At 55.4% G+C, this 22,164-nt stretch overlaps 9 protein-coding genes across 9 annotated transcripts; 5 read left to right on the top strand and 4 right to left on the bottom strand.

Moving 5' to 3' along the window:
* Positions 1 to 377: 377 nt before the first annotated feature.
* On the top strand, positions 378 to 1,204 carry BU26DRAFT_513833 (uncharacterized protein). The gene has a single exon (XM_033827703.1). It carries the CDS (start codon positions 455 to 457, stop codon positions 902 to 904), a length of 450 nt encoding a protein of 149 aa, XP_033692129.1. The 5' UTR covers positions 378 to 454; the 3' UTR covers positions 905 to 1,204.
* A 7-nt stretch (positions 1,205 to 1,211) lies between these two features.
* BU26DRAFT_473850 (kinase-like protein) lies at positions 1,212 to 3,842 on the bottom strand. The gene is made up of 4 exons (XM_033825481.1): positions 3,092 to 3,842; positions 2,618 to 3,042; positions 1,689 to 2,568; positions 1,212 to 1,635 (listed from the first exon to the last, which is right to left on the bottom strand). The coding sequence occupies exons 1-4, from the start codon at positions 3,648 to 3,650 to the stop codon at positions 1,535 to 1,537; spliced, it is 1,965 nt and encodes a 654-aa protein (XP_033692128.1). The 5' UTR covers positions 3,651 to 3,842; the 3' UTR covers positions 1,212 to 1,534.
* A 147-nt stretch (positions 3,843 to 3,989) lies between these two features.
* BU26DRAFT_36433 (uncharacterized protein) lies at positions 3,990 to 4,334 on the top strand. Its single transcript, XM_033822518.1, has one exon. The coding sequence runs from the start codon at positions 4,114 to 4,116 to the stop codon at positions 4,300 to 4,302; it is 189 nt and encodes a 62-aa protein (XP_033692127.1). The 5' UTR covers positions 3,990 to 4,113; the 3' UTR covers positions 4,303 to 4,334.
* BU26DRAFT_36449 (uncharacterized protein) lies at positions 4,334 to 5,945 on the bottom strand. Its single transcript, XM_033822519.1, has 2 exons — positions 4,660 to 5,945; positions 4,334 to 4,605 (listed from the first exon to the last, which is right to left on the bottom strand). The coding sequence occupies exons 1-2, from the start codon at positions 5,827 to 5,829 to the stop codon at positions 4,366 to 4,368; spliced, it is 1,410 nt and encodes a 469-aa protein (XP_033692126.1). The 5' UTR covers positions 5,830 to 5,945; the 3' UTR covers positions 4,334 to 4,365.
* A 1,188-nt stretch (positions 5,946 to 7,133) lies between these two features.
* Positions 7,134 to 9,136, top strand: BU26DRAFT_513830 (fumarate hydratase). Its single transcript, XM_033827702.1, has 4 exons — positions 7,134 to 7,676; positions 7,728 to 8,745; positions 8,794 to 8,828; positions 8,879 to 9,136. The coding sequence occupies exons 1-4, from the start codon at positions 7,265 to 7,267 to the stop codon at positions 9,025 to 9,027; spliced, it is 1,614 nt and encodes a 537-aa protein (XP_033692125.1). The 5' UTR covers positions 7,134 to 7,264; the 3' UTR covers positions 9,028 to 9,136.
* A 184-nt stretch (positions 9,137 to 9,320) lies between these two features.
* Positions 9,321 to 12,962, top strand: BU26DRAFT_412123 (structural maintenance of chromosomes protein-like protein 5; the record flags this gene model as incomplete). The annotated part of the gene is made up of 6 exons (XM_033822958.1): positions 9,321 to 9,701; positions 9,751 to 11,568; positions 11,618 to 11,690; positions 11,741 to 11,868; positions 11,918 to 12,528; positions 12,581 to 12,962. The coding sequence occupies 6 exons, from the start codon at positions 9,321 to 9,323 to the stop codon at positions 12,960 to 12,962; spliced, it is 3,393 nt and encodes a 1,130-aa protein (XP_033692124.1).
* Positions 12,963 to 14,772: 1,810 nt separating this feature from the next.
* BU26DRAFT_36403 (general substrate transporter) lies at positions 14,773 to 17,162 on the bottom strand. Its single transcript, XM_033822517.1, has 4 exons — positions 16,919 to 17,162; positions 15,982 to 16,767; positions 15,041 to 15,830; positions 14,773 to 14,991 (listed from the first exon to the last, which is right to left on the bottom strand). Exons 1-3 carry the CDS (start codon positions 17,024 to 17,026, stop codon positions 15,138 to 15,140), a joined length of 1,587 nt encoding a protein of 528 aa, XP_033692123.1. The 5' UTR covers positions 17,027 to 17,162; the 3' UTR covers positions 14,773 to 14,991; positions 15,041 to 15,137.
* Positions 17,163 to 18,391: 1,229 nt separating this feature from the next.
* On the top strand, positions 18,392 to 20,583 carry BU26DRAFT_36379 (uncharacterized protein). Its single transcript, XM_033822516.1, has 5 exons — positions 18,392 to 19,015; positions 19,068 to 19,349; positions 19,406 to 19,513; positions 19,566 to 19,813; positions 19,874 to 20,583. Exons 1-5 carry the CDS (start codon positions 18,797 to 18,799, stop codon positions 20,394 to 20,396), a joined length of 1,380 nt encoding a protein of 459 aa, XP_033692122.1. The 5' UTR covers positions 18,392 to 18,796; the 3' UTR covers positions 20,397 to 20,583.
* Positions 20,506 to 21,731, bottom strand: BU26DRAFT_599682 (uncharacterized protein). The gene is made up of 2 exons (XM_033835120.1): positions 21,134 to 21,731; positions 20,506 to 21,026 (listed from the first exon to the last, which is right to left on the bottom strand). Exons 1-2 carry the CDS (start codon positions 21,606 to 21,608, stop codon positions 20,770 to 20,772), a joined length of 732 nt encoding a protein of 243 aa, XP_033692121.1. The 5' UTR covers positions 21,609 to 21,731; the 3' UTR covers positions 20,506 to 20,769.
* Between the last annotated feature and the right edge of the window lie 433 nt (positions 21,732 to 22,164).

The following is a 22,164-nucleotide window of genomic DNA, read 5'->3' as shown; positions in this document are numbered from 1 at the left end:
GATCGTCAAAATCGAGCTAGGCCAGAATAGCTCCAAGGTAACCGCACAGCCAGCAGCTCATCCCACATGCACTGCATCATTCAGCGACATCCTAGAGCAACAAGACATGCACCGCTCCAGAATCGAAACCCTAGAGGTAGCCGTCCAGAACCAGCGGCGCCATCTCCAACCCCTCCAGCATCTCAAGCCCGAAATCGAAAACCTCTGGAGAACCATACAACGCCTAAGCCGCAAGCCCAAGACCGCCCCCAATGCCACGCCGCAACCCGCCGCCACCACAGACCAAATCGCCTCGTACGAAACATCCCTCCAGAGCGCCCTCACATCCATCACCGCCGACTTCACCGCCGCCATCGCGAAAGCAAAGACCGAGATGAGCCAGACCTGCTTCGACCGGAGAGAGGGGCTGCGCACAGAGCTCCAGAAACTCTTCGAGCGCGATGGCATCTACATCATGACGCAGCAGTCGGTACGCAATACGCAATACCCAGTCGACCCCTCTCGGACCGACCAAGCTAACCCGCAGCCGCAGCTTCAAGACCGCGTCGTAGAGCTCGAGCGGGCGACCACTCAGCCTCCGACGCCAAATGGCCCGGCCCAGGTCTTCGCGCGCTCGTCCATGCCACCACCGACGCGGGCTGCGGCTCCCGTGTCCCGCCCGATGGGGCCACCCCTACAGCAAGCTGCGCAACGGACGATTGCGCCTCTTCCGCCGCATTTGCGACAGCAGCAGCAGCAGCAGCAGCAGCAGCAGCAGCAACAACAACAGCAGCAACAACAACAACAACAACAACAACAACAACAGCAACAACAACAGCAGCAACAACAAACCGTCGCGCAGACAACGCACACCACCGACCCTCAGCAGGCCTACATCCGCATCGGCGAGCCGATGCAGCAATGAGCAGACCAACCGCCCTCCACCGCACGGCGTCATACCAGAACATATAGCGGATCCTCCGTCTCCGAAAACTCTCCTTTATCCCGTTGAATATACCCCCCATCCGGCGTTCCGGTTTCACTTGGTTTAATTCTTTGTCTATGCCCTACATCAGAGATACCCCCTAGCAATATACCCACCCACCCTAGCAAGAAGCTTAGCTCACTCTCGCTGTAGCAGCTTGCTACCACACATAGCCAGCTCAAGATCTAAATTCGAAGAGATAGTAAATTTCACAAGAACCGCATAACACGGTCTGATTCCATCAATACCCAGCAGAGTATAAATCACAAAGTGAGACGGCATATGGTGCAACATCCCATGATACTCGTTGCATATCCTACTATTACACGGCGTTGCTAGAATCAATGCACGCCGAAACCAGACTCCAAGCGTATTTGCTCCAACGCCTAGAACCTACCAAAGCACATGCTACAATGCCAGTCCATCACTCCATTCATTCACCGCTCATTACGGGTTTCCACAAACGTCATATGCTTCGCAAGAGAGGACCCTGACAGCGCCGGGAAGGAAAGGGACCCAAACTGAAACCGAAGCAACCAGTGCCCGGCGAGCGGAAGGGGAAGGAATGTTTTAGAAGATGGTACCGAAGTTCTCATCCACCACAGGGAGCGGTTTCCTGGGACTGGAAGACTTGCCGTTCTCGTCGTTCGTCTTCTTGTGGCGGAATGTGACTGCGGGAATATTAGCACAGGTTGAGGCGGCTCCAGACCTTGACAGCACTTACATCCAACAAAAAGACCCTTGTTCATCTTCTCGCCTCGCTCGGCCATGGCTTCCAGCGCAGCCTGCTTGTCATGCACCTCCTTATACTTGGCCATGTCGGCCTCGTTACCAAAGTCGTCAAAGTATCCTGCGTCGGTCTCGCTGTCGAGCTCTGGGACGAAAGGCGCCTTGTTCTCTCTCAGTCGGTTCCAATCCACCTCAGCAAAGTACTGGTGCGCATGAATCTCCGAGATGCCCCGGAAGCGGGAAGACTTTGACGCTACGAGATGGGTGATGAGGTCCCATGTGCGCTTGGAGAGGAAGTAGGAAGGGTCTTCATAGACTGGTTTGCGGAGGACCTTCTTCCACTGCTTCAGATTCTGCCAGGTCTCATCAACTGTGGCACCTGCGAACGGTGGGTATCCGGCCAACGCTTCGAACAGCATGCAGCCTAAGCTCCAGTAGTCGACCGTAAAATCGTACTCTTCGCCCTTGAGGACCTCGGGCGCCATGTAGTCGGGGCTGCCGACGATGCTCTTGGCGTAGTTGACGTCTCGCTCCCGAAGCGACCTGTAGTTCTCACGGCGCTCAGCAGCGGACCGCTCTTCCATGGGCCGTCCAAAGGGGGATACCACATTTCCAACGGATTCAAGCTTGATGCGCATCGACTCAATCTTTGCTGGCGCAAGCATGCCTGCCGCGAGACCAAAGTCTGTTAGTTTGACATGCCCGGTGCTGTCGATGAGGAAGTTTTCCGGCTTAAGATCCCGGTGAATGTAGCCTAGCTGGTGGAGGGAGTCGACGCAGGAGAACATTTCGGCGATGTAGAAGCGAGCGTGCCGGTTGTGCAGGACACCAGTGTTGTTGAGCAGCGTGCGAAAATCTCCGCCGGGCACGTATTCCTAACAGTATTAGCGACACAATCAGTGCTTTTCAAACCGGGGGGCTTACCATGGCAAGATAGATACTCTTATCATCCTGAAATGCGTAGAGCAGCCGAACCAGCCACTCGCTCTTTGCTGAGGTCAGGATGTCGCGCTCGGTCAGGACGTGGCGGACCTCATCCAGCTTGAACAGGAGCTTCTTGCTCATCACCTTCAATGCGCACACCTCCCGAGTGTCCTTCTTCTGCGCCAAATACACCTGTCCGTAGCCTCCCTGCCCAACCTGTGTGAGAATCTGGAAATCGCCCTGCCGTAGACGGGTACGTCGCTTCCGCAGATTCGCCCGCTCGCGACCCAGATACTGCGTGAGGGCATCATTATAGTCGGCTTCGGGCGTGGCGGGGGGTGGAGGGTTCTGTGCCTGGAACTGGGCAAGGCGATTCTGGCGCGTGTGCACGTACGTGAGGAGGTCGTAGTAGTAGTCGAGGAAGTCTACGCTGTGTTAGGTCTTGGAGGCGAGACGGTTCCTAGCGGCACTCACAAAGTTGAGTAACATTGGCTAGGCGCTTGACCGAAGGCTTCCTGGCCTTCTCGAGCTCCTCGGCGGACAGACGCTGGGGGCCGTGGTAGTAGCGCGACGACTGCTCTGCCTCGCGGGTGCGGTAAGGCTCTTGGCGCGATTGGGCCGCGTGGGTGATGTAGCTCGACTCCTTCTGCAAGCCAGGACGCGAGCCTGGCGGCGTGTTCTCCTTGTTCGACTTCCGCGTGGGGCTGCCCGGCCCAAGCGTGGTGACGTCTGGGCCCGAGTAGTCGACGTCGTCGGCCGTCTGCAGGTTGGCCTTGTTGGGCGACGTGGGCGTGCCCGGCTTCGACCTGGACGGCGAGCCCAGGGTCGGCAGCAGTCTCATGGCATTCTCGAAGACGTGCGGCAGGTCGAATGCCCCCGGCGGATGCTGGTTTTTGCTGGGGCTGCCCTGGGGGGTCTGCTGCGGGCTGATGAAGGCCTCCTGCGAGGGCGTGCCCGGGCAGTCCATGTCGCTGGAGCGAGTGTGAAGCGGTGGAGGAGGAATTGGGAGCTGGAAGGATGGCCGGTCTGCCATGGTGCGCGGATTAGCTCGTTGAGCCCTCGCGGAGGGAGCGACTGCGGGCAGCTGCCGTTACGGCAGGGGATGCCAAAAAGAAGCAATGCAAAGAGCGAGAATGCACACAAGGGCTGACAGATTGATTGTAGGAAGGATCGGCTGGAGCGGCCGGGGCAGGCAGGCAATAATGAGTTGTACGTTGGCGTTGTCGTTCTGATGGTGGGCTCGTTGGCGGGGTTTGTTTTGGCCGACCTTCTCGGTACCCTTGCACGTCGTCACAGGCAACCGATGGCATTCTTTTCCCCCCAACGTCCTCCATCTGGACCATCCACCTCAACCGACGTCACGCAGTGTGCTCGAGGATATTCTAACTTGCTTTCTGATTACTCTGTTTGTATATCGGCCGACGCCTGCATGCTCCCTAATATTGCCATGCCGTCAAATGAGCCCAAGTACCATGTGCACGCCACAGTGACTCCGAATGACCTGCCTGCACGCCAACGCCGGAAAGCCCATGTCAAAGCATAGTGCAACAACATGCTGGATGCCATCACGCCCGGAACAGCCGTATAGAAAATGCTCCTCTAAGAGTAGAGGAGTAATGCCGTTCCCGTGGGAAAGATGCCAAGAGGACAATGTCTTCTGGTCCCATTTGTCCACAGAGACCTAGCCCGTCCTAACGAAAAGCCGCACCCGGACCGCGGGGGTCCAAAGAGGCCGTCTTCGGTCGCATCTACGTATGCGCAAAATCGCCCTCCAGATCCCTCGATGCAGAGTTTGCAAGAAGCTCCCGATCACCGTTGTAAATGGTCTCGAGGAGCTGTCGGTCGCCGTGTGACATGTGCGCATAGAGCACCGCCATTTCTGACCTGGCCCCGAAGAGTCCCGAGTGCCGCAGAGATTGAGGTTCGATGAGTAGCTTGCGGCACATTGGGCAGGTTACCTTGTTCTTGTGCGTCTTGCACGTGTCAAACTGATACGACTTAGAAGGCTCTTTATATGGACAGGCCGTAGTCTGATTACTTACCCATGTATTGATGCAATGTTCGCCGAAGACATGCTTGCAAGGGAGCTGAATAGCCATCTCCTCTTGCTCGCTGGGGCTGATGTACTTGGCTGAGTAGTCTTTCTGGCAGATATCACAAGCCGTCGACGCGCCTTCTGGGAGTTGGTCAGGTAAAAGGTGTCGAAGTTTCTCCTTAAGAGCTTTCATCTGCTGAGGGGTCGGAACATTAGGGTGATCGCTGGTAGCATATAGCCGAGCACGAAGCTCCCCAGACGGGATGATGCGTGGCCGGCGTGCTCGGTGCATCCGGGCACGAGTAGTTTCGTCCGTCTCATGGGAATTGCTTGATTCGGAGAGATCTGTAGAGTATCTGTCGAAGCTGCGGCGGTTCGAAGTCCTAGGAGACACACTACGGTCTGGCCGGCGAGCTTGGGCACTGATGAATAACGAAGGACGACGCTCTGATGTCCCTCCGGGCTGATTGTTCTGCGACTGCCTTTCATACGAAGCCCTACGCCCCGGTGATGTCATGTGACGAGCCTGTTCCGAAGTGCTGGGGATGGCGCCCCTCATCGGCCCCCTTCCCTCACCCGGGCGGACCCTGTCGCTGGAAGCGCGACTGGAAGCCGCATGAATCACTCCAGGCACGAGTGATGGGGGACGCCGCCCGAAGTGTTGATCGGCTCCATGCAATTGCGGTGAGACATGATGGGGATATGAGGGCGGACTATAGCCTTGGGATCGAGCATACATAGACGAGTCCATCATAGGCCAGAAATCGCTATTGCCTCGTGTCCCTACGACTTCGGGGTGAGGACTGCCAGGCATGTGCACACCGTGGTGGTGACTCGCGGCTAGTCCTGGTGCCGCGGGTCCATTGGGACCATGCTGAAACATGCCGGCCGGAGGAGGGTTGTACCCGCCTGCTCGGAAGCCTCCGTGGGCAGGAAATTGGTGATATCGGTCCTGCGGCGGATAGGACATTGGCGCACCATACGGGTCGGGCAATGGAGACCTGGACAGGCCTGGGTAGAAATTGTAGGCCGGAGCATCGTACGGAGAGAAGGAGCCGTAGCTTGCATAGTTTGGCCAGGGGACGGGCGGCTCTGGATCCTGAGGCCGCAAAGAGGGCGGGCTGGGCGCTATTGAGAACTGGCTGTGCAGCGGACTGCTGAAATTTGATTCCGCCATGTGTACGTGGTGGAGAGGTGTCAGGTCTGGGCTTGCTTGACGTGATCGATTTCTTGTCCTCAACAAAGCGCACAGCAACAGCGCACAGGACCGAGGCTGCCTAGGTAGGATCGCGCTGGCGCCGTAGTTTGCGAGGGTGAAGCGGGCACCGAGAAGATTGCAGGCAGCTTTGTTGTGGAGTGAAAGAAGGCGCCGGCAGCGTCATTGACGACAAGCCTTGTCTGCTGTAGCGTCAGGTGCGGGCGGTGTGTCCACGTCCCGTGAGCGTAGTGTGATGTGCATATGCGCTCGCAAGACGCGGAACTGTGCCGGGGGCGTGGGGCAGGTTGGTGAAGAGCGAGGGAGTGCTGCTGAGGTCGGGCTGGGGATGCGAGCTTGGAAGGTGAAGAGGGGAGCTAGGAGGGGCAGGACGGCTAGTGTCAGTGTGACTGCGCTGGCTGCTCCGTCGTTATAAAAGGCAAGGCTGCAGAAAGAGGCCGTCAGCTGGCTCGGAAGGCGATTACTTACTGCACGGGAATGCGGGACAGCCAGTGACTGCAGTGCCAATTTAATCCGTGGCCTCGCCGCCAGGACAGCTGCACGGAGCCATCCACAGCCCAGGAGCATGGGCACGCCCGAGCTCTCACCATCGGGGCCTGGAGCAGGACAGAGCCTGCGGGAGTGACGGCGCCACGCTGACTCCGGCGCCATCGGGCCTGCCTACGACTGTGTGCTCTATCCACTGCGCTTTTGCACTGCTAATTAAAGCCGCCGCAAAAGGAACAAAGTCAGGCGGGGAAGCCTACCCAAGCATCCAAGCCCCCAGCGCGTCCCCACCACCTTCGCTGAGCGCCGCGTGCAAGCAGTGAGCGACGGCCGTGCAAGAGAAAGCGCGTGCGAGGCCGTCCTCACGCTCCTCTTGATGACGCCTGGACACCTCAGACCACGTCCTCCGCATCGTGGTGGCACGAGGGCCGCGGGCTCAGCGGTGAACCCATCAGGGTCCAGCCAGCACGGTGGAACTTTGCGGTCGGCTGCAGGCCAACTCAAACGCGCGAGAAACGGCGCGCACTCGAGGCGCAAGAGCGGCGGCGCGTCGCGCCCTTAATAGATGAGACGAGATGACATGATTCCAGAAGAGCGTGCCGCTGCAGCTTCATGGCCGGCGGCCTGATGGAGCCGGTGATGTACGATGAATGGTGAGTCGAATTTTCGAGCGCGCAAAAAGTGAACGTTGAAAAAGTTGCGCACACTCGGCGCGCCGGAACTAGCGCCGGGTCACGTGGCAGCTGGCCCTCCAGGGCTCCGGGTTTCCGTTTTCTTCCGCGGCTTTTCCGAAGCTCAGAGCCGGGTGCTGGTCGCAAGAGGTCAAGTCCTCCAGCTCTCAGTTCTGCAATTGCTGCATCAATTGCCATCTTTTCTCTTCTCCTGCATCGCGAGCTGCCAGACCAGCGCCATGTTCCGGTCCGCTTTAACAAAGGCCCGGTCAGCCGAGGCCGGCGCATTGCGTTCGCTGGCACATGCCAGAGTCAGCCCCTCCGTTGTGACCCCATCTTGGACCTGCAGTCGGGGAGCCAGCCGGCACAGCAGAGCTCTCTCCACCTTGCCGCGGCCCCAATTGCACTTACAGAACAGCGCACAGCGCCGCCAATTCTCGTCCACACGCAGCATGGCCTCCACACGAACAGAGAGCGATGCGTTCGGCGAGATCCAGGTGCCGGCCGACAAGTACTGGGGCGCGCAGACGGAGCGGTCGCTGGAGAACTTCAGGATAAACCAGCCCCAGGACCGCATGCCGCCGCCCATCGTCAAGGCATTCGGCATCCTGAAGGGCGCCGCTGCAACAGTCAACATGAAATTTGGGCTGGGTAGGCCGTCGCCGCAGCGATCCCATGCCTGTCTACTAACACTTTGAGCAGACCCGAAGATCGGAAAGGCCATCCAGCAGGCCGCCGCGGAAGTCGCTGACCTCAAGCTCGTAGACCACTTCCCGCTCGTAGTCTGGCAGACCGGTTCTGGCACTCAGTCGAACATGAACGCCAACGAAGTCATCTCCAATCGCGCCATCGAGATCCTCGGCGGTCAGATGGGTACCAAGAAGCCCGTCCACCCGAACGACCACGTAAACATGTCTGCCTCCTCCAATGATACCTTCCCGACCGTCATGCACATTGCCGCCGTCATAGACTTTGAAGAGTCGCTGCTCCCGGCCCTGTCAAGCCTCCGCGATGCGCTCAAGAAGAAGAGCGAGCTGTTCGAGAAGATCATCAAAATTGGCAGGACACATTTGCAGGACGCTACGCCGTTGACGCTGGGCCAGGAGTTTTCAGGCTATGTTCAGCAGCTCGACTTCGGCATCGAAAGAATTAGGTCTTGTCTACCGCGTCTGAAAATGCTCGCCCAGGGTGGAACCGCTGTCGGAACCGGCATTAACACATTTAAGGGCTTTGCTGAGGACGTTGCTGCAGAGGTCAGCAAGATGACCGGACATGACTTCGTTACGGCGCCGAACAAGTTTGAGGCCCTCGCTGCTCACGACGCTATTGTGGAGGCGCACGGCCAGCTTAACACGTTGGCTACTTCATTGTTCAAGATTGCCCAAGACATCCGCTTCCTTGGATCAGGACCACGCTGCGGTCTTGGAGAGCTGAAGCTTCCAGAGAATGAACCTGGCTCCTCTATAATGCCTGGAAAAGTCAATCCCACCCAGTGCGAGTCCCTTACTATGGTCTGTACCCAGGTCTTTGGCAACCACGCCGCCACCACGTTCGCCGGTTCCCAGGGTAACTTCGAGCTGAACGTCTTCAAGCCGGTGATGATTCGGAACCTGCTCCACAGCTCCCGCCTTTTGGCCGATAGTATGAGAAGCTTCGAGAAGAACCTAGTGGAAGGTCTCGAGGCTGATGAGAAGCGCATCGGGTCTCTGTTGAACGAGAGGTGAGGCGTCTGCGGCATTTGGAGTAAGAACGCTAACGTCTCGATTAGCTTAATGTTGGTTACCTGCCTCAACCCCGTTATTGGTGAGTTCTTACCCGTCACTATTCAGGTCCCCCCGCTAACGGCATCATAGGATACGATGCGGCTTCAAAGACTGCGAAGAACGCGCATAAGAAGGGCATCACTCTCAAAGAGAGTGCCCTGGAGCTGAAGACGATCAGCGAGGAGGACTTTGACAAGTATGTCCGACCAGAGCTCATGATTGCTCCGAAGGAGAGGTAGAGTGTAGTCCGTAAAAAGTAAAATAGTTGTATAAGCGTAGACGAGAACTATAAGCTGGGCAAACCAGACTCTCCTAGCGAGCCCCAACAAAAAAATATCTACCGATGAGTTTTTGACGAGTTGAAACGGTAACCTATTTATTCACAACCCGCGCTATGGCCAGCCTTGATTCTCCCGATGGCGACGCGCTCTCACGTGATGATGGAGAGCGCGGGCGCACAGACCAACCCCCGAGAGCCGCAAGAACCTCCATACACCTCCACGATCCTCTCTCCACTCTCGCGCCCGCAACGATGCCGGGCATCCTGAACAGGCGAAAACGCCCTTCGGTCGCAGTCAGCGACGATGACGATGACGAGCAGTCAGACGGTTCCTACGTCTCAACAGGCAGCAAACGCGCCCGTCATGCTCGCGACGCGTCCGATAGCCCAGCTCCGACAAAAGGCTACCCCCCTACACCGCGAATGCAAAACGGCCATAATGATGACAATGAATACGCGGAAGAAGTGCACCAGCCCGGCTCCCTGGTGCGGGTCAAACTCACCAATTTCGTCACCTATACGGCCGCCGAATTCCAGCTTGGCCCAAGCCTGAACATGATCATTGGCCCAAACGGCACAGGCAAGAGCACGCTCGTTTGTGCCATCTGTTTGGGACTCGGCTGGTCTCCTCAGGTGGGTCCGGTGTAGACACTCTTATCCAGCGTTCACCTAACTTTCGCAGCACCTCGGCAGAGCCAAAGAAATCGGCGAATTCGTGAAGCACGGCCATGGCGAAGCGGAGATCGAGGTTGAGCTCGCCGCTTCTGAGAACCAGCGCACAAACCCTATAATTCGTCGCGTCATAAGGAAGGAAGGAAACAAGTCGGCCTTCTTCATCAATGGACGCAATACATCGCAGAAGGAGGTCGTTGCATTGGCAAAGTCCTTCTCAATTCAAATTGATAACCTCTGCCAGTTCTTGCCACAAGATCGCGTGGTGGAGTTCGCGCGGCTTGAGCCTGTCGCTTTGCTACGGGAGACACAACGCGCCGCAGCGCCTGAGCAGATGGTGCAATGGCACGATGCTCTCAAACAGCTCCGTGGCGAGGAGAAATCACTAGAGCAACAACAGAAGGACAACGATCATCACATGAAGACACTCCAGGCCAAGCAGAACGCCACACGCGAGGACGTCGAGCGATGGAACCAGCGCCAGGAGCTCATAGTCAAGTCTCGGGCTCTCGAGAAGTGTCGACCTGTCATCAACACGAAAATCATGAGGGCCGAGATCAAACAGATGAAGAGCGACCTCAGCGCCGAGAAGCAGGAATTGGCACGCTACAATGCCGAGATGGAACCAGCGCGCCAAGCCCAAGCGGAGATGGAGGCGTATCGGGACCAGGTTAGCCAGGTTGCCAAGACCCGGAAAAGTCGCTTTGACGCTGCGAAAGGCGTTGTTGATAGGCTGGCGACGAAGATCGAGACTGAGCAACGGACCATCACCAACTTCTCGGCAGAGATTGAGGCTGAGAAGCAGGCTGAGAAAACCCGAAGGCAGGACGTGAAGCGGATTGAAGGAGATATAATAAGGCTCAAGCGTGCTAAAGACGATAACCCGGTGGAATATGATCATGCCGACTTTGAGTCCCGGAAAGCCGAACTTCGCACCGAAAGGTCCTCTCTTGAGCGTCGGGTAGTTGAACTGAGCACCGATTTGAAAGACACACGCACTCAGGCGGTCACAGCTCGGAGTATTTTGCAGCGAAAGACGGACGATCGAGAGCAGCTCAATACGCAAAGCGGACAACAAGCGACCTTGCTGGCAGGATTGTCCAGGGATACGGCCATAGGCTGGGATTGGCTGCAAAAAAATATGGGCAGTCTGCCGCTAAAAGACGATGTCTATCCTCCTGCCATTCTCTGTTGCTCGGTTCCAGACGCTCGATACGCGGACGCCGTCGAAAGTCAGCTGCGCCCTGGAGATCTAACAGCGATCACTTGTGGGAACGGAGAGGATGCAAAGCTCATCTCTGACAAGCTTCTAGGCAAGAAAGAGACAGGAGGGTTGGGATTGCACCAAGTTTCTATTCGAACGGCACCTCAGCGCCTCACCTTCTATCGGGCGCCTGTTACCAAGGCCGAGCTCGAGAGATACGGGTTCGAGAGCTGGATTATTGACCACATTCAAGGCCCCGAACCTGTATTAGCCATGCTCTGCGACAGCGCGGGGATACAACGCGCAGCGTTTGCCTTACGACCCATATCGAACGAGCAGCATGCTGCGCTGCAAGACAGCCCAATCTCGAAGTGGGTGACTGGTTCTGAAATCTGTCAGATCACGAAACGTCGAGAGTACGATCAGTCCTCTACTAGTGTCAAGCAGCTGAGGAAGGCGCAATACTTTACGGGCCAGCCCATCGACACAGAAGAGAAACGCAGACTCGACATTGAGATCAGAGATCTTGGGCGTGACATTGAACATCTCAGGAGCGTACATAATGAGACGAAGCAAAAGCTGGAACAGCTAACGGAGGATCAGGCTAGGATTGATGCCCAAAAGGTGAACTTTGCTGTTCTCCCTATTACATCGTTGTTCTAACCTTCACTAGGGCGAGATTCAAGCTCAACAGGACAGAATGAAGAAGGCATATGCTGAGTGGCACGATCTTCCCCGGAAGATAGGTATGATTGCACATGCTGAGCATTTCCAAGACATGGCTAACGTATCCCAGCCACCAAGCAAGCTGAGCTCGACGGCCTCCAAGCCCTCAACGCGGACACCCACCGCCGCATTCAGGCGATTCGAGACAATTCCGAGCAAGCCTCGCTCAAAATCGCTACGTTAACAATTGAATATGCCGTAAGATCTCCGTCCATGATTCGCGCCTTACTTGCTCACCGTATTATAGACAGCAGTGATCCAACTCCGTGCGATACACGAGTCGATGGTAGAAGCCGAGCTCCGATTGATCGAAGCGAATTCTGAAGTCGACGGGTTCATGGCCGACAACGCCCATATCCTCCGCGTTCTCGATGAAAAGAAAGCAGCAGTTCGGGAGTTAGAAGAGACTATAAAGGATAGGACAGCCGCATACAAGCGTGATATCAAGATCGCCGAGCGAATCATCAAAGATCTCACGGAAGACGAAAGGAGTATAGTCAGGGAATTCAGCAATTTGGCATCGGTTGAGGAGCTCGACAATGAAATCACCGCCGTCAACGCTCGGCTCGATTTGATGGCCGAAGGCAACCCCCACGCTATCCACGCCTACGAACGGCGGCAGCAACAGATAGAAAAGGCGCAGGAAAGCCTGAGTACAGTCGCGGAGGACCTGGAGGAGAAACGAGAGCAGATCAGGCAAATTCGCGAGCGATGGGAGCCGGAGCTGGACCAGCTTGTTGCCAAGATCAGCGACGGCTTCTCCCACAATTTTCAACAGATTGGCTGCGCAGGACAAGTGGGTGTATATAAGGACGAAGACTTCGAGAACTGGTCGATACAGATTCAGGTCCGCTTCCGGTAGGCTCTATGCTCGCTCTCTCTCTCTATCTTATCAAGCTAACATGACTAGTGAGAACGAATCCCTCTCAATCCTCGATTCGCACCGCCAATCCGGTGGCGAGCGCGCCGTTTCAACGATCTTCTACCTCATGGCGCTCCAGGACCTCGCTCGCTCACCGTTCCGTGTCGTCGACGAAATCAACCAGGGCATGGACCCACGCAATGAACGCATGGTCCACGAGCGCATGGTCGACATCGCCTGTCGAGAGCGCACGAGCCAATACTTCCTGATCACGCCGAAGCTGCTCAACGATCTCAAGTTCCATCCCAAGATGAAGGTCCATTGCATCGCTAGCGGAGAGCATATGCCGGATCAGAACACGAATCTGGACTTCCAGAGGCTAGCTAAGGTGGCACTGAGAGTGAGGAAGCAAGCTATGGCGGCGGCCTAATTGGTGGTTGCACTGATTTATGGGCGATGGCGTTATGGGTTGGGTGCTCTCTTCCGGCGCCGGTTATGGTTCACGCATATGGGTGAAAGATGCCTGCGTTTACTAGATAAAGAGCTACGTGCGGTATGGGTCCCATGAGAGATCGGGTGGTATATCTGGCACCGTCCACATACGGTTGGATGAGGCAAATGCAATATCTGGGTCATACCTCGACCGCGTCTTCTTCGCAGCCAGTCAATCATTCGCGTACCACGGCCATGGAAGTGAGCTCCTGGTGTTCTGTACCGAGTGATGTCCCTCTGTGCTCCTCGCCTGCCTGTGTAATAGTCTCTCTCGGAATCGCTGATATGATTTATCGCCCGACCTCGACCTATGGACATCGCCCTTCTTCCAGCAAAGACGTACAAGTATATTGCTCTCGAGAAAATCAATGCCCTGTAACTCCGTATTCGGCAAACTTGCGCCACGCTCGTGGTAGGTATGCTGTGATCACAATCGCAGTGTAACGATGGCACAGACGAATTTGCCTGCCTGCCTGCCTGCCACGAAGACTGTGTGTGTGTTCGTTCTTGGCTGCGCTACTTGTCTGTTTGTGCCTTGCATGCTAGGCGGAAAAGTCGGAAGCTCCAAAGCATAGGATGGGGCGGCAATGCGGGATGTCATTGCTGCATCACGCTGTGCGTGTGCGACGGGACGGCGTCATGCGGTTTTCGAGGATTCTTGTGCTTGCTGCTGGGGTGGAGGGAGGGAGGGAGTGCGTACTTAAATGGCCGGTTTGTTTGCAGCCGTCTCGTCTTGTCTTGTCTTGTTCTTCGACTGAGATTCCATTCTTCACTACTTACTTTACTATCCTAGACCAACCGAATAAACAAAAACAGTTGCGAGACAAACACCTCCGCAATGCACACCCCCCTCCTCGCCCTCTCCCTCCTCCTGCCCTTCCTCCCCCCCACCCTCTCCATCCCGACCTCCACTCCCTACACCCCCCCTCCCGCCCCGGAAACATGGCCCATCCCCCTTCTCTCCATGCACATGATGACGCCCGGCACGGGCCTTCCAGGCGGCGTCTGGCCCGCCGCCGCGCGCTTCAACTCCAGCATCGCCTTCGCCATCACGATGCCGCACCCCGAGGCCCCCGCCGCCAGCATGGCGGTGAACTGCAGCGCTTCGTTCATGAACGGCACGCTGCCGCTTGGACTGCAGATCTGCGACACGCCGGAAGACGCGATTAAGGTGGCGTTTCTGATGGAGGGGTGGGCGGGCGAGGGGACGTCGCTGGTGGGGAGGGATATAAGGAGGGAGTTGCGGTATCGGTTGCTGGTTGCGCGGTGGATAGAGGTTGAGGGGGGGAGGTGAGTTTTCGCTTTCGTTTTCTCTTGGGGATCCGCGTTTTCGGTCGGTATCTTGTTGGAGCCGGAGGTGGTTGGGGTTCGGGGAATGGAAACTGAAGCTGGAGAGCAGTCCACACGACGTCCGACTGGGCGTCGTAAACATCTCCTGCAACAACCCGAAAGAGCCCTCGAGTTACATGACTTGTATCCTCGGCGCGCCTCTCGACGGGCTGCGGTGCAAGCTACACAGCTACCTCAGCGTGCGCAACGACCTTACCATCGAGGCTCGCAAGCTATCCGACATCGCTAATGACTCCGAATCCGACATCGTGGCATCCCTCACCGCTGCGCTCGCAGAGCCACACGTCACACCTCACTCGGACATAGGTGGGGAAGACGCGCAGATAGAGGAAGTGGCGGGGAAGGCGCACTTCTGCGTGGATGTTCCCGGGTGGACGGATACGTGCATCTGTGTGTGGACTGATGGGAGTGGGAGATCTCAGGTGGTGAAGAAGGGGGAGTGCTGAGAGTGGAGGGGAAAGGAGAGCGGTGTTGCGCATTTGAATTGTATTGTTAGATATGATGCGGGAAAAGATTTCTGGATTGAGACTAGGAGATTCTTGAAAGAAATCCGAAGTGTGCTACGACATCGGTTGCTCTCTTTGCGGCTCGCCGTAGGTATAGTCGATACTACGTTGCTACGTTAATCAGCCGAGAATACAAGAGGGAGAAGGAAGCGACGCGCACCTAGCACAGTCCAAAAAGATACGTAGCAAGTCTTCTCAAAAAGTTGAGAACGAAGCTGGGTGTATCCAATCTAAGCCGCAAGCAAATGTGACTACCCCTATTCTTCAACACTCGGCAACTGATCTTCTAATCTTCTTAACAGCGGCACCCTCTCTGCGTCCACGAGGTTCTCCGAGTTGGGATCCGGATATTTCAGCACCGTATACTCGCCACCACAGACCTTAGTCACGCGCCAGGTACCTGCCTCCTTCGCCTCGCTGAAGAACTGTTGATTCTCTTCAAACGACCGGCCTCCTGTCTCGGGAAGGTAAAACCACGTCCATAGCCCGGCTACCGCATTCGACGCAGCGAAGACGAGGAAGATGAAGTATGACAGGTTGTTGAACATGAGGGGCGTGAGAAAAGTGACAGCGAAATTAGCGATACCCCAGACGATGACGGATATGGCTGTGCCTTGGGCGCGAGCGGTGGTGGGATAAATCTCCGTGGGAATGAGCCAGACCGTGGCGAGCCAGCCAATGCCAAAAGCGCCGGTAGCGATGAAGAGGACTATCGTTCCAAGGAGGCCGGGCACGAATGTGGGTATGTCAATTTTGGAAGAGTTCTTCGCGAGTCCTCCAAGGATGGCAAGGAGTAGAAAACATGTACTGAGCAAAATAGAACCATGTACGAGGAGCTTCCGTCGGCCGAGTACATCGATAAGGAGCCATGCTATAGTCATAAGCATAAAGTAAGACGAATAATTGCCTAGGGTAAGGTATTCAGCAGTCCGTACAGGGAACCCTAGAAGCTGTGAAGAGTCAGTATCTCCGCTCCTTAACGTTCAATGTCTTCTGGCTTGGCTGAGGAATTTGGAGATGTTCTCCGGGGAAGGAACGAGGCTCTGAAAGAAAACAATACAACGCGCAGTGCAGGATCTTCCAGAAGGCGAACGAACTTACCTCGAAAATCTGAGGCCCATAAACAGAGACGGCCCCATATCCCGTCAAAGCCTGGTTTATCTGACCAATGATCGTGATCATGGTAGGATGGAACTGTGGGTGACTGGGTTTGAACATATCCAAGTAACCCACTTCGTCTCCCTTTTCCTTTTCGTGAGCATCTAGGAGCTCGTCGAGTCTTCTGTCTCCATCGTTTCCGTAAATGTCGTTCAACGCTGCTTGGGCTTCTGTTTGGCGGCCATGATATACGAACCACCGCGGAGATTCTGGGAGTGCTCTGACGAAAGCCATGAGCAGCACAGGATACACCTGCATGACGATAATGGGTATTCTCCAGGCCCATTGGCTGCTCTTGGACAGTGCACGTGTTACGCCTAGGTTGATCCCGAAGGCCATGAGTAAGCCAAAGATATTGGACTGAAACTCTTGAGCCAATGCCTTGCCGCGGGCCTCATCCTTGGACAGCTCAGAGCTGTAGGTGGGGATCACGGAGTCAATGCCTCCAACCCCCAATCCCATGACGATTCTGCCTGTCAACATGATAGCCAACGCGCCTTTTGTATAGCCCAAGCCCGCAATAAACATTATGAAGTTTCCGAGCGATGCGGTCGCCAGACAGAGGAATATTGCTCGCTTGCGTCCCAGCTCATCAGCGAGCTTCGAAAAGAGGACGGCGCCCACTGCACAGCCGAGGTAGTAGACGGCGACAATGATTCCCACGACGGGAGAGGATTCGGCGATGCCCATTCGATATAGGTAGTCATAGTTGGTGTTAATCATCGACATCTGCGAACGCGGGATGCACGTTAGCAAGCGCTTTGGAGTGTATTTTCACCATCGGGCATGCCTCAGCTCATTCTGACTTGTTAGGATCATGCAGGTGTAGCTTTCCGAGCCAAACTGAGACCAGATGGTATATGCGCCGCAAGATACGTACCATGCCTTGATCGTAGCCATAGAGAGCGATAGCTGTGGACGAGAAGAGCACGACGTGCGTCTGCTTGTCTCTGTACGCTGCGCGCACATGGTCGACGACGATTGACATTCTGACGGCTCAAACGAGTCAACGAGAGGATGGAGAAGTGGGAAGTGCCTGACGGCCGGGAATAGAGGAATTGAAGCCATTGTTGGTCAGGTGGATCGTGAGTGGGATGGGCCGTGTGGGTATGACGATATGGTGCATTACCCGATCGACATCTGGTCCACTGCAGGGGCAACCAGATAAAAGATCGCAGATCACTGCTTAGTCACCTTTTTCCTGAGGTACCTGAGGCTGCCTTCAACACTCTCTTCCGTCCATCTCGAACTTCTCAAATTTGTCGTCCAAACCTTCTCCTGCTGAATAGGATCAGGACTTGAAGTACTCTTCCCTCGTGGGGATGATGCTTTCGCTAACTCTCTCTCTGATCGTAACTTCGCTCTTCTCTTGGATTGGACCAGCTGTGAGCAGCCACCTTTCAGAGACATTGAACTCACCACGGACATGCAATGCGGACCCATTGCAGCCCCCAAACATCGCTTCTCCCGATTTCATCGGCGAACCGGTAAAATTCACGATGTTCGGCGGTCAGGCGGCCCCAATTGCAGCCCCAGACTCGCGAGGCTGGCTGACAAGCGCTGGGAACGACCACAACTTGTAGCATGCACTTCAGTTGGACTCCGCTCATCACGAGCACGTACTATCAGCTCTGTTCAGTTGACGAATTGGGCATTCAGCTATCTCACGAATCGCCTAAGGCTCCGCATCCAGCATCGAAAAGCGAAACTCGAAGTGTCTCCTCACTTCATTGAACGATTGCATCTGCAACCAAGAAATGGGGACTCCTACGGCTGCAAAAAAAGGCCGAAGGCGCGGGGCTGCATCTTGCCCACCTATTCCAGCTTAGTGGGCTCGGCTCGCTCCGTGAAAACGATATTGTTTTGCGTATCAATATCTGGACAAGTTCTTGAGACGGGCTCAGATGCATCTGCCTGCAGTCGTTCGGCTAATACTCGATGTCATTGAGCGTGGAAAGCCGCTCATGTCACCGGAGGCGCCAGCCAAGAGCCTCGCTGCTGGACACGAGCTCAAGCCGACGCTTTCTCGTTCAAGATACTCTTTGAATCCAAATGGTTCGGTTGCTAATGGATCAGCTCCATGCATCAGCGCCAAACATCCGGAACCTAGGCGAGTTCCTGGACGTTAGTTTGATAAATGCAGGCGCCGCCGCTATGCGCCTACAGAAGACCCTCAGGTCTCATCAACGCCATCCGTCACTCACATTCCTCAATCGAGGCCGCTTGCAAGGCGACAGTAGCTGGCTTCCTACATCATTTCAGCCCATGAGGATTACTCCGGCAGGCGCATCAATAACGCCACTGAGCTGTGTACCCACCGTGATCAAGCAGTGTCACCGGCATTGGCATCTTCTTGCGCTGGAGACAATGTCTAGCCCTCTTCGGCCCGCCTCTCCAGCTCGAAAAGAGGAAGCCATAGAGTTTGTAGCCGACGGATGGTCCAATTATGCAGCCTTGAAGCGGCATTCTGACCTCGCCGCGGAGCCTCTATAAGCTACCGCTTCATTCAGCCAGCCGACCAGCCAGCTCGTGACGGTTCTTCATGATCTGAATGGACGAAGCTCTGGAACATCAATATACGACCGATATCTACGTCGGCCGCCGTACGAGACGATCATCCGGGGACGCTGCCACGCTCGAAAGGAGGGGATATATAAACCTCGAAAGACGCTCAAAATCCAACTCTGCACTCTCATTCCCTTGATATCGATCACTACAAACTTCACCATCCAGGTCACATCCTCCCTCCAACGCGACTATGTCCGAGACTCTCAACCTCATCATCTACATCGACCCCCCTGTGCTCAATGAGGGGGTTGCCAACCTCACCTTCGCCAGAGTAGTCAACAACGCTTCCAAAGCCAACGTCATCTTCCAAAGCAAATCAGCCGATGAACTCAATGCCGCAAATACCCTTAGTTGGCAGGAGAGTTATCAGATTGGTGCCGTTATTGGAGATCTTAATGATGGCGCTCTGGTACGTATATGCCTTACTGCAGTGTCCTGATTCTGATACACGCATGTTCCAGATCAAGTCAAGCACCACACGTCAAGACATTGTCCCAGGCACAGTCTGCGACTGGACTCCCGTCAATGGCAAGGCTGTGCGGGACATGCCGGCAGCCACAGCCGCACCTGATGACTTTCCGGTCGGCGCTTTTGGGACGGTCAATCTCCCTTCCAAGTGGAGGAACACAATTTGGTGTGCGACAGGCTCTGGTGGCGATTATAGCTGCATCTATGTGGATACGGATGCGAATGCCACGAGTGGATTGAATTACCGCTCGTACGTTGTCAAGAACACCTTCCAGGTATGTGTCATGGGACCCTATACTCTGGACGCTTTGACTTATGCGGAGCCGAAAAGTTGACATGGACTACCGACGCCGTGTCCAGTAGCGTGAAGTTTGAGGCTTGGTCTAAGCCATTCTTCTTTACTCTTGCAGACGGTCAGACCACACAGTACCTCAGTTGGGTAAGTGTTTACAAAATCTCCACTCTCGCGTCTGCGTTCTGATTGTTCCTAGGGCCGTGCTCAAGGTGGCTCGGGCGAGGCGAGGTGGTGGAGCTACCGCTCTGATCCCTCATGCCACGATCCAAGTAAAGCGATCGTAACGCTCGCAGCAGATGCGCTGTCTCCGACAGCCAGCAGCTTTGGGCCCGCCGTGGGCATGCGCCTCGGATATGACTGTAACAAAGCACTCAGCCCCGCTGGTCTTGCAGAGTACGCTAGCAAGCTGGCCACCTTCATGAAGGCCTCCCGTCCGTCGTATCTGTCAGTGCTCACGCTTTAATTGTCGATACAGCTAAGACGTATTTCTAACAGTTAAACCAGTGACCTGCAATTCAGTCCGGAATACGGATCCGTCAACGCCCTTGCTAAGCTCGACTTGACATCCCCATGCTATGACCTCATCTCTGGATCTTCCACCGAAGAGAAGACGCTCGTAGCCCTCCGTTCTCTTCTGGGCGGGCTTTCTGTGGCCTACATTCCGCTTAGTGCCCAAATTGAGCTCATGCCTACTGTGGCACCCAAGATCGGGTCGCCCCCAACATACACCCACTTCACCGCCGAACTCACTTGGACTGGTTCAGACGACGTAAACTGGGAGAACATCCGCAAGAACGTGAAGACGGAACTTCATATCGTCGATTGGACATACGTCGTCTCGGGCATTACCACCAAGCCCGGCGTACCAAACACCGGCTACGTGGCTTTTACTCGTAGCTCCGGGAAGACGCCGGATGATGCCATAGCGGACTGGAATAAGTGCTATGGAGAGCTAAGCGAGAAGGCACATCTGACGAATGGCGGGATCACGAAATGGAACAATGGGGATATGGTGAATGGAGCTTAGCTGTGATGAGGTGAATGTTGGCCCCTCGAGCTGCGAACTGGAGTTGAGGAAGTGCTTGAGTTTCCTATGTCCGCGTCGATCGCTATTTGTTCCTGCTTTCATCGCGTCTCTAGACTGTCACTGTCTCTACTAGCTGTCTGTTTGTTTACCACTCGCTCATTTTTTCCAGTTATCGTCGTCGACCAAGTCGAGCTAGTCTATGCAAACTCTTGTTCCACTATTCCTTATCGTTACATCGAGAACCGTTTTAATGCAAGTCACTCATTGTCCCGCGGACCTAACATCTCCCTCTACGCTCCACCCAATTTTGCCGATAAGACAGTACATCCAGTCCCCTCACTTTAAAGGTTTGTCAAAGAGGCACCGACGCCCATTAAGGAACAAACAAAAAGCAAAGTTCCTTCCCACTCTCCCCAATCCCTTCTTTCCCCGTTTCCTCCCTCAAAAACTCTAGCGGAATCACCCCCTTCAACACAAAGCCCAGCCCCTCATACAACAGCCCCGCCTCCACCGTACTCTCCAGATAAATTGGCACGCCCTCTTGCTTACTCCTCTCAATTCCCCATTGGAGCAGCTGCGTGGCTGCGCCGCGGCGTCGATAGGAGGGGTCTGTAGCTACGAAATTGAGGCCTGGTGTATCGTGAGTTCGGTGTGAGCGGATGGATGTGGGAAGATGAAAAAGACAGGGAAAATGGAAGGAGAGAGACTAAGCAGCCGTGTCAGGAGGGAAAACATACGATAACAAGGCGTCTTCCCGATGACTTTACTCTGCACTTTCTCCAGCTCCTCATGATACCGCTCCAAAATCCTCACAACCGTACCCTCAGGCCGCGCCCTCGGCTGCTCCTCGACATGTTGCCCCTCCTCCGCTTCTGCCATCGGATGCGCCCACTTGGCTAAACTGACAACAGTGCTCTTTCTCTTTCCTTCCTCAACTCCGTCGACACCGCGGCCTTCGTCGTGCTTTTCTTCGCCTTCATATTCTACGCACCGCACCACAAGCACACTCATCCTCGACGAGCCGATCTCGCGCACTGTTCGCGCCTCCAAGTCGCGCTGCAGCGCGTCTCGCACAGCCGGCGTGGGGAAAGCAGCGAGCAGGATCGGATCGTTGCCGAAGCCAGCCATGTGGAGTTCTGCGATGCGGGGCGCATCTGCCGGGATTGCGGGAGTGAGGATGAGTTTGCCCTCCCGTGGTGCGGTGGACGGCATGTTGGGTGGGCTGGAAAAGGGAGGAGGATCTAGCTTGGCTATGTGCAGATTGTCCTACAACGAAGCTGGGATTTTTACTACTACCGGAAGTTAGACCGATTCTTCATTCCGAGAACCAATGAGACATTGTATGGGATCCTTTATGCTTGTTTGGTACGTTTGCGTTTGCGGTACAATACAATACGGCACGGTACAGTACCCCTCACCGGTGAACGAACGGGCGACACATGGATGTCGCCGCTCGTTCAACCAATGCGCGTTTTCGGTGCTTCTGCGCGCTAATTGGCACGAGCTTATTTCGTATGAGAAGCTAACTTTTATGAACAAGACTCTCTTCGAAGCATCACGATGGATTGAGCTGGTGAATGAAAGACGTATACCGGCGTCAGGCACATGGAGCATAGCAAAGCACGTTGAAGATCCCGATTGAGAGATGGAGTTAGAGGCAAGCCTTAAGACTACTTCAAAAGAGTGACCAAAAAAACCTTCCAGTCAAGCCATGAGCCGCAGTCTCCATCATTTCATAACCGAAGCATCTCCTTCCCTAGAGTTTGCC

The sequence above is a fragment of the Trematosphaeria pertusa genome, assembly GCF_010094035.1.
Source record: "Trematosphaeria pertusa strain CBS 122368 unplaced genomic scaffold BU26scaffold_1, whole genome shotgun sequence".
In the NCBI taxonomy this organism is placed as follows: Eukaryota; Fungi; Ascomycota; class Dothideomycetes; order Pleosporales; family Trematosphaeriaceae; genus Trematosphaeria; species Trematosphaeria pertusa.
This window is presented reverse-complemented; position numbering and strand designations above follow the sequence as displayed.

Coding starts and splice junctions, on each gene's coding strand:
- BU26DRAFT_36433 (XM_033822518.1), top strand. CDS start 4,114: ATGACCTGCCTGCACGCCAACGCCGGAAAGCCCATGTCAAAGCATAGT.
- BU26DRAFT_473850 (XM_033825481.1), bottom strand. CDS start 3,650: ATGGCAGACCGGCCATCCTTCCAGCTCCCAATTCCTCCTCCACCGCTT. Junction 3,043..3,091: donor AGCCAATGTTACTCAACTTT/GTGAGTGCCGCT, acceptor AACACAGCGTAG/ACTTCCTCGACTACTACTAC. Junction 1,636..1,688: donor CAAGGGTCTTTTTGTTGGAT/GTAAGTGCTGTC, acceptor ATATTCCCGCAG/TCACATTCCGCCACAAGAAG.
- BU26DRAFT_599682 (XM_033835120.1), bottom strand. CDS start 21,608: ATGCCGTCCACCGCACCACGGGAGGGCAAACTCATCCTCACTCCCGCA. Junction 21,027..21,133: donor CGGGAAGACGCCTTGTTATC/GTATGTTTTCCC, acceptor ACGATACACCAG/GCCTCAATTTCGTAGCTACA.
- BU26DRAFT_36379 (XM_033822516.1), top strand. CDS start 18,797: ATGTCCGAGACTCTCAACCTCATCATCTACATCGACCCCCCTGTGCTC. Junction 19,016..19,067: donor ATCTTAATGATGGCGCTCTG/GTACGTATATGC, acceptor CGCATGTTCCAG/ATCAAGTCAAGCACCACACG. Junction 19,514..19,565: donor CCACACAGTACCTCAGTTGG/GTAAGTGTTTAC, acceptor GATTGTTCCTAG/GGCCGTGCTCAAGGTGGCTC.
- BU26DRAFT_36403 (XM_033822517.1), bottom strand. CDS start 17,026: ATGTCAATCGTCGTCGACCATGTGCGCGCAGCGTACAGAGACAAGCAG. Junction 16,768..16,918: donor ATGGCTACGATCAAGGCATG/GTACGTATCTTG, acceptor CCGCGTTCGCAG/ATGTCGATGATTAACACCAA. Junction 15,831..15,981: donor ATGGGCCTCAGATTTTCGAG/GTAAGTTCGTTC, acceptor GACTCTTCACAG/CTTCTAGGGTTCCCTGTACG.
- BU26DRAFT_513833 (XM_033827703.1), top strand. CDS start 455: ATGACGCAGCAGTCGGTACGCAATACGCAATACCCAGTCGACCCCTCT.
- BU26DRAFT_513830 (XM_033827702.1), top strand. CDS start 7,265: ATGTTCCGGTCCGCTTTAACAAAGGCCCGGTCAGCCGAGGCCGGCGCA. Junction 8,746..8,793: donor GGGTCTCTGTTGAACGAGAG/GTGAGGCGTCTG, acceptor CGTCTCGATTAG/CTTAATGTTGGTTACCTGCC. Junction 8,829..8,878: donor CTGCCTCAACCCCGTTATTG/GTGAGTTCTTAC, acceptor ACGGCATCATAG/GATACGATGCGGCTTCAAAG.
- BU26DRAFT_36449 (XM_033822519.1), bottom strand. CDS start 5,829: ATGGCGGAATCAAATTTCAGCAGTCCGCTGCACAGCCAGTTCTCAATA. Junction 4,606..4,659: donor AACATTGCATCAATACATGG/GTAAGTAATCAG, acceptor AAGTCGTATCAG/TTTGACACGTGCAAGACGCA.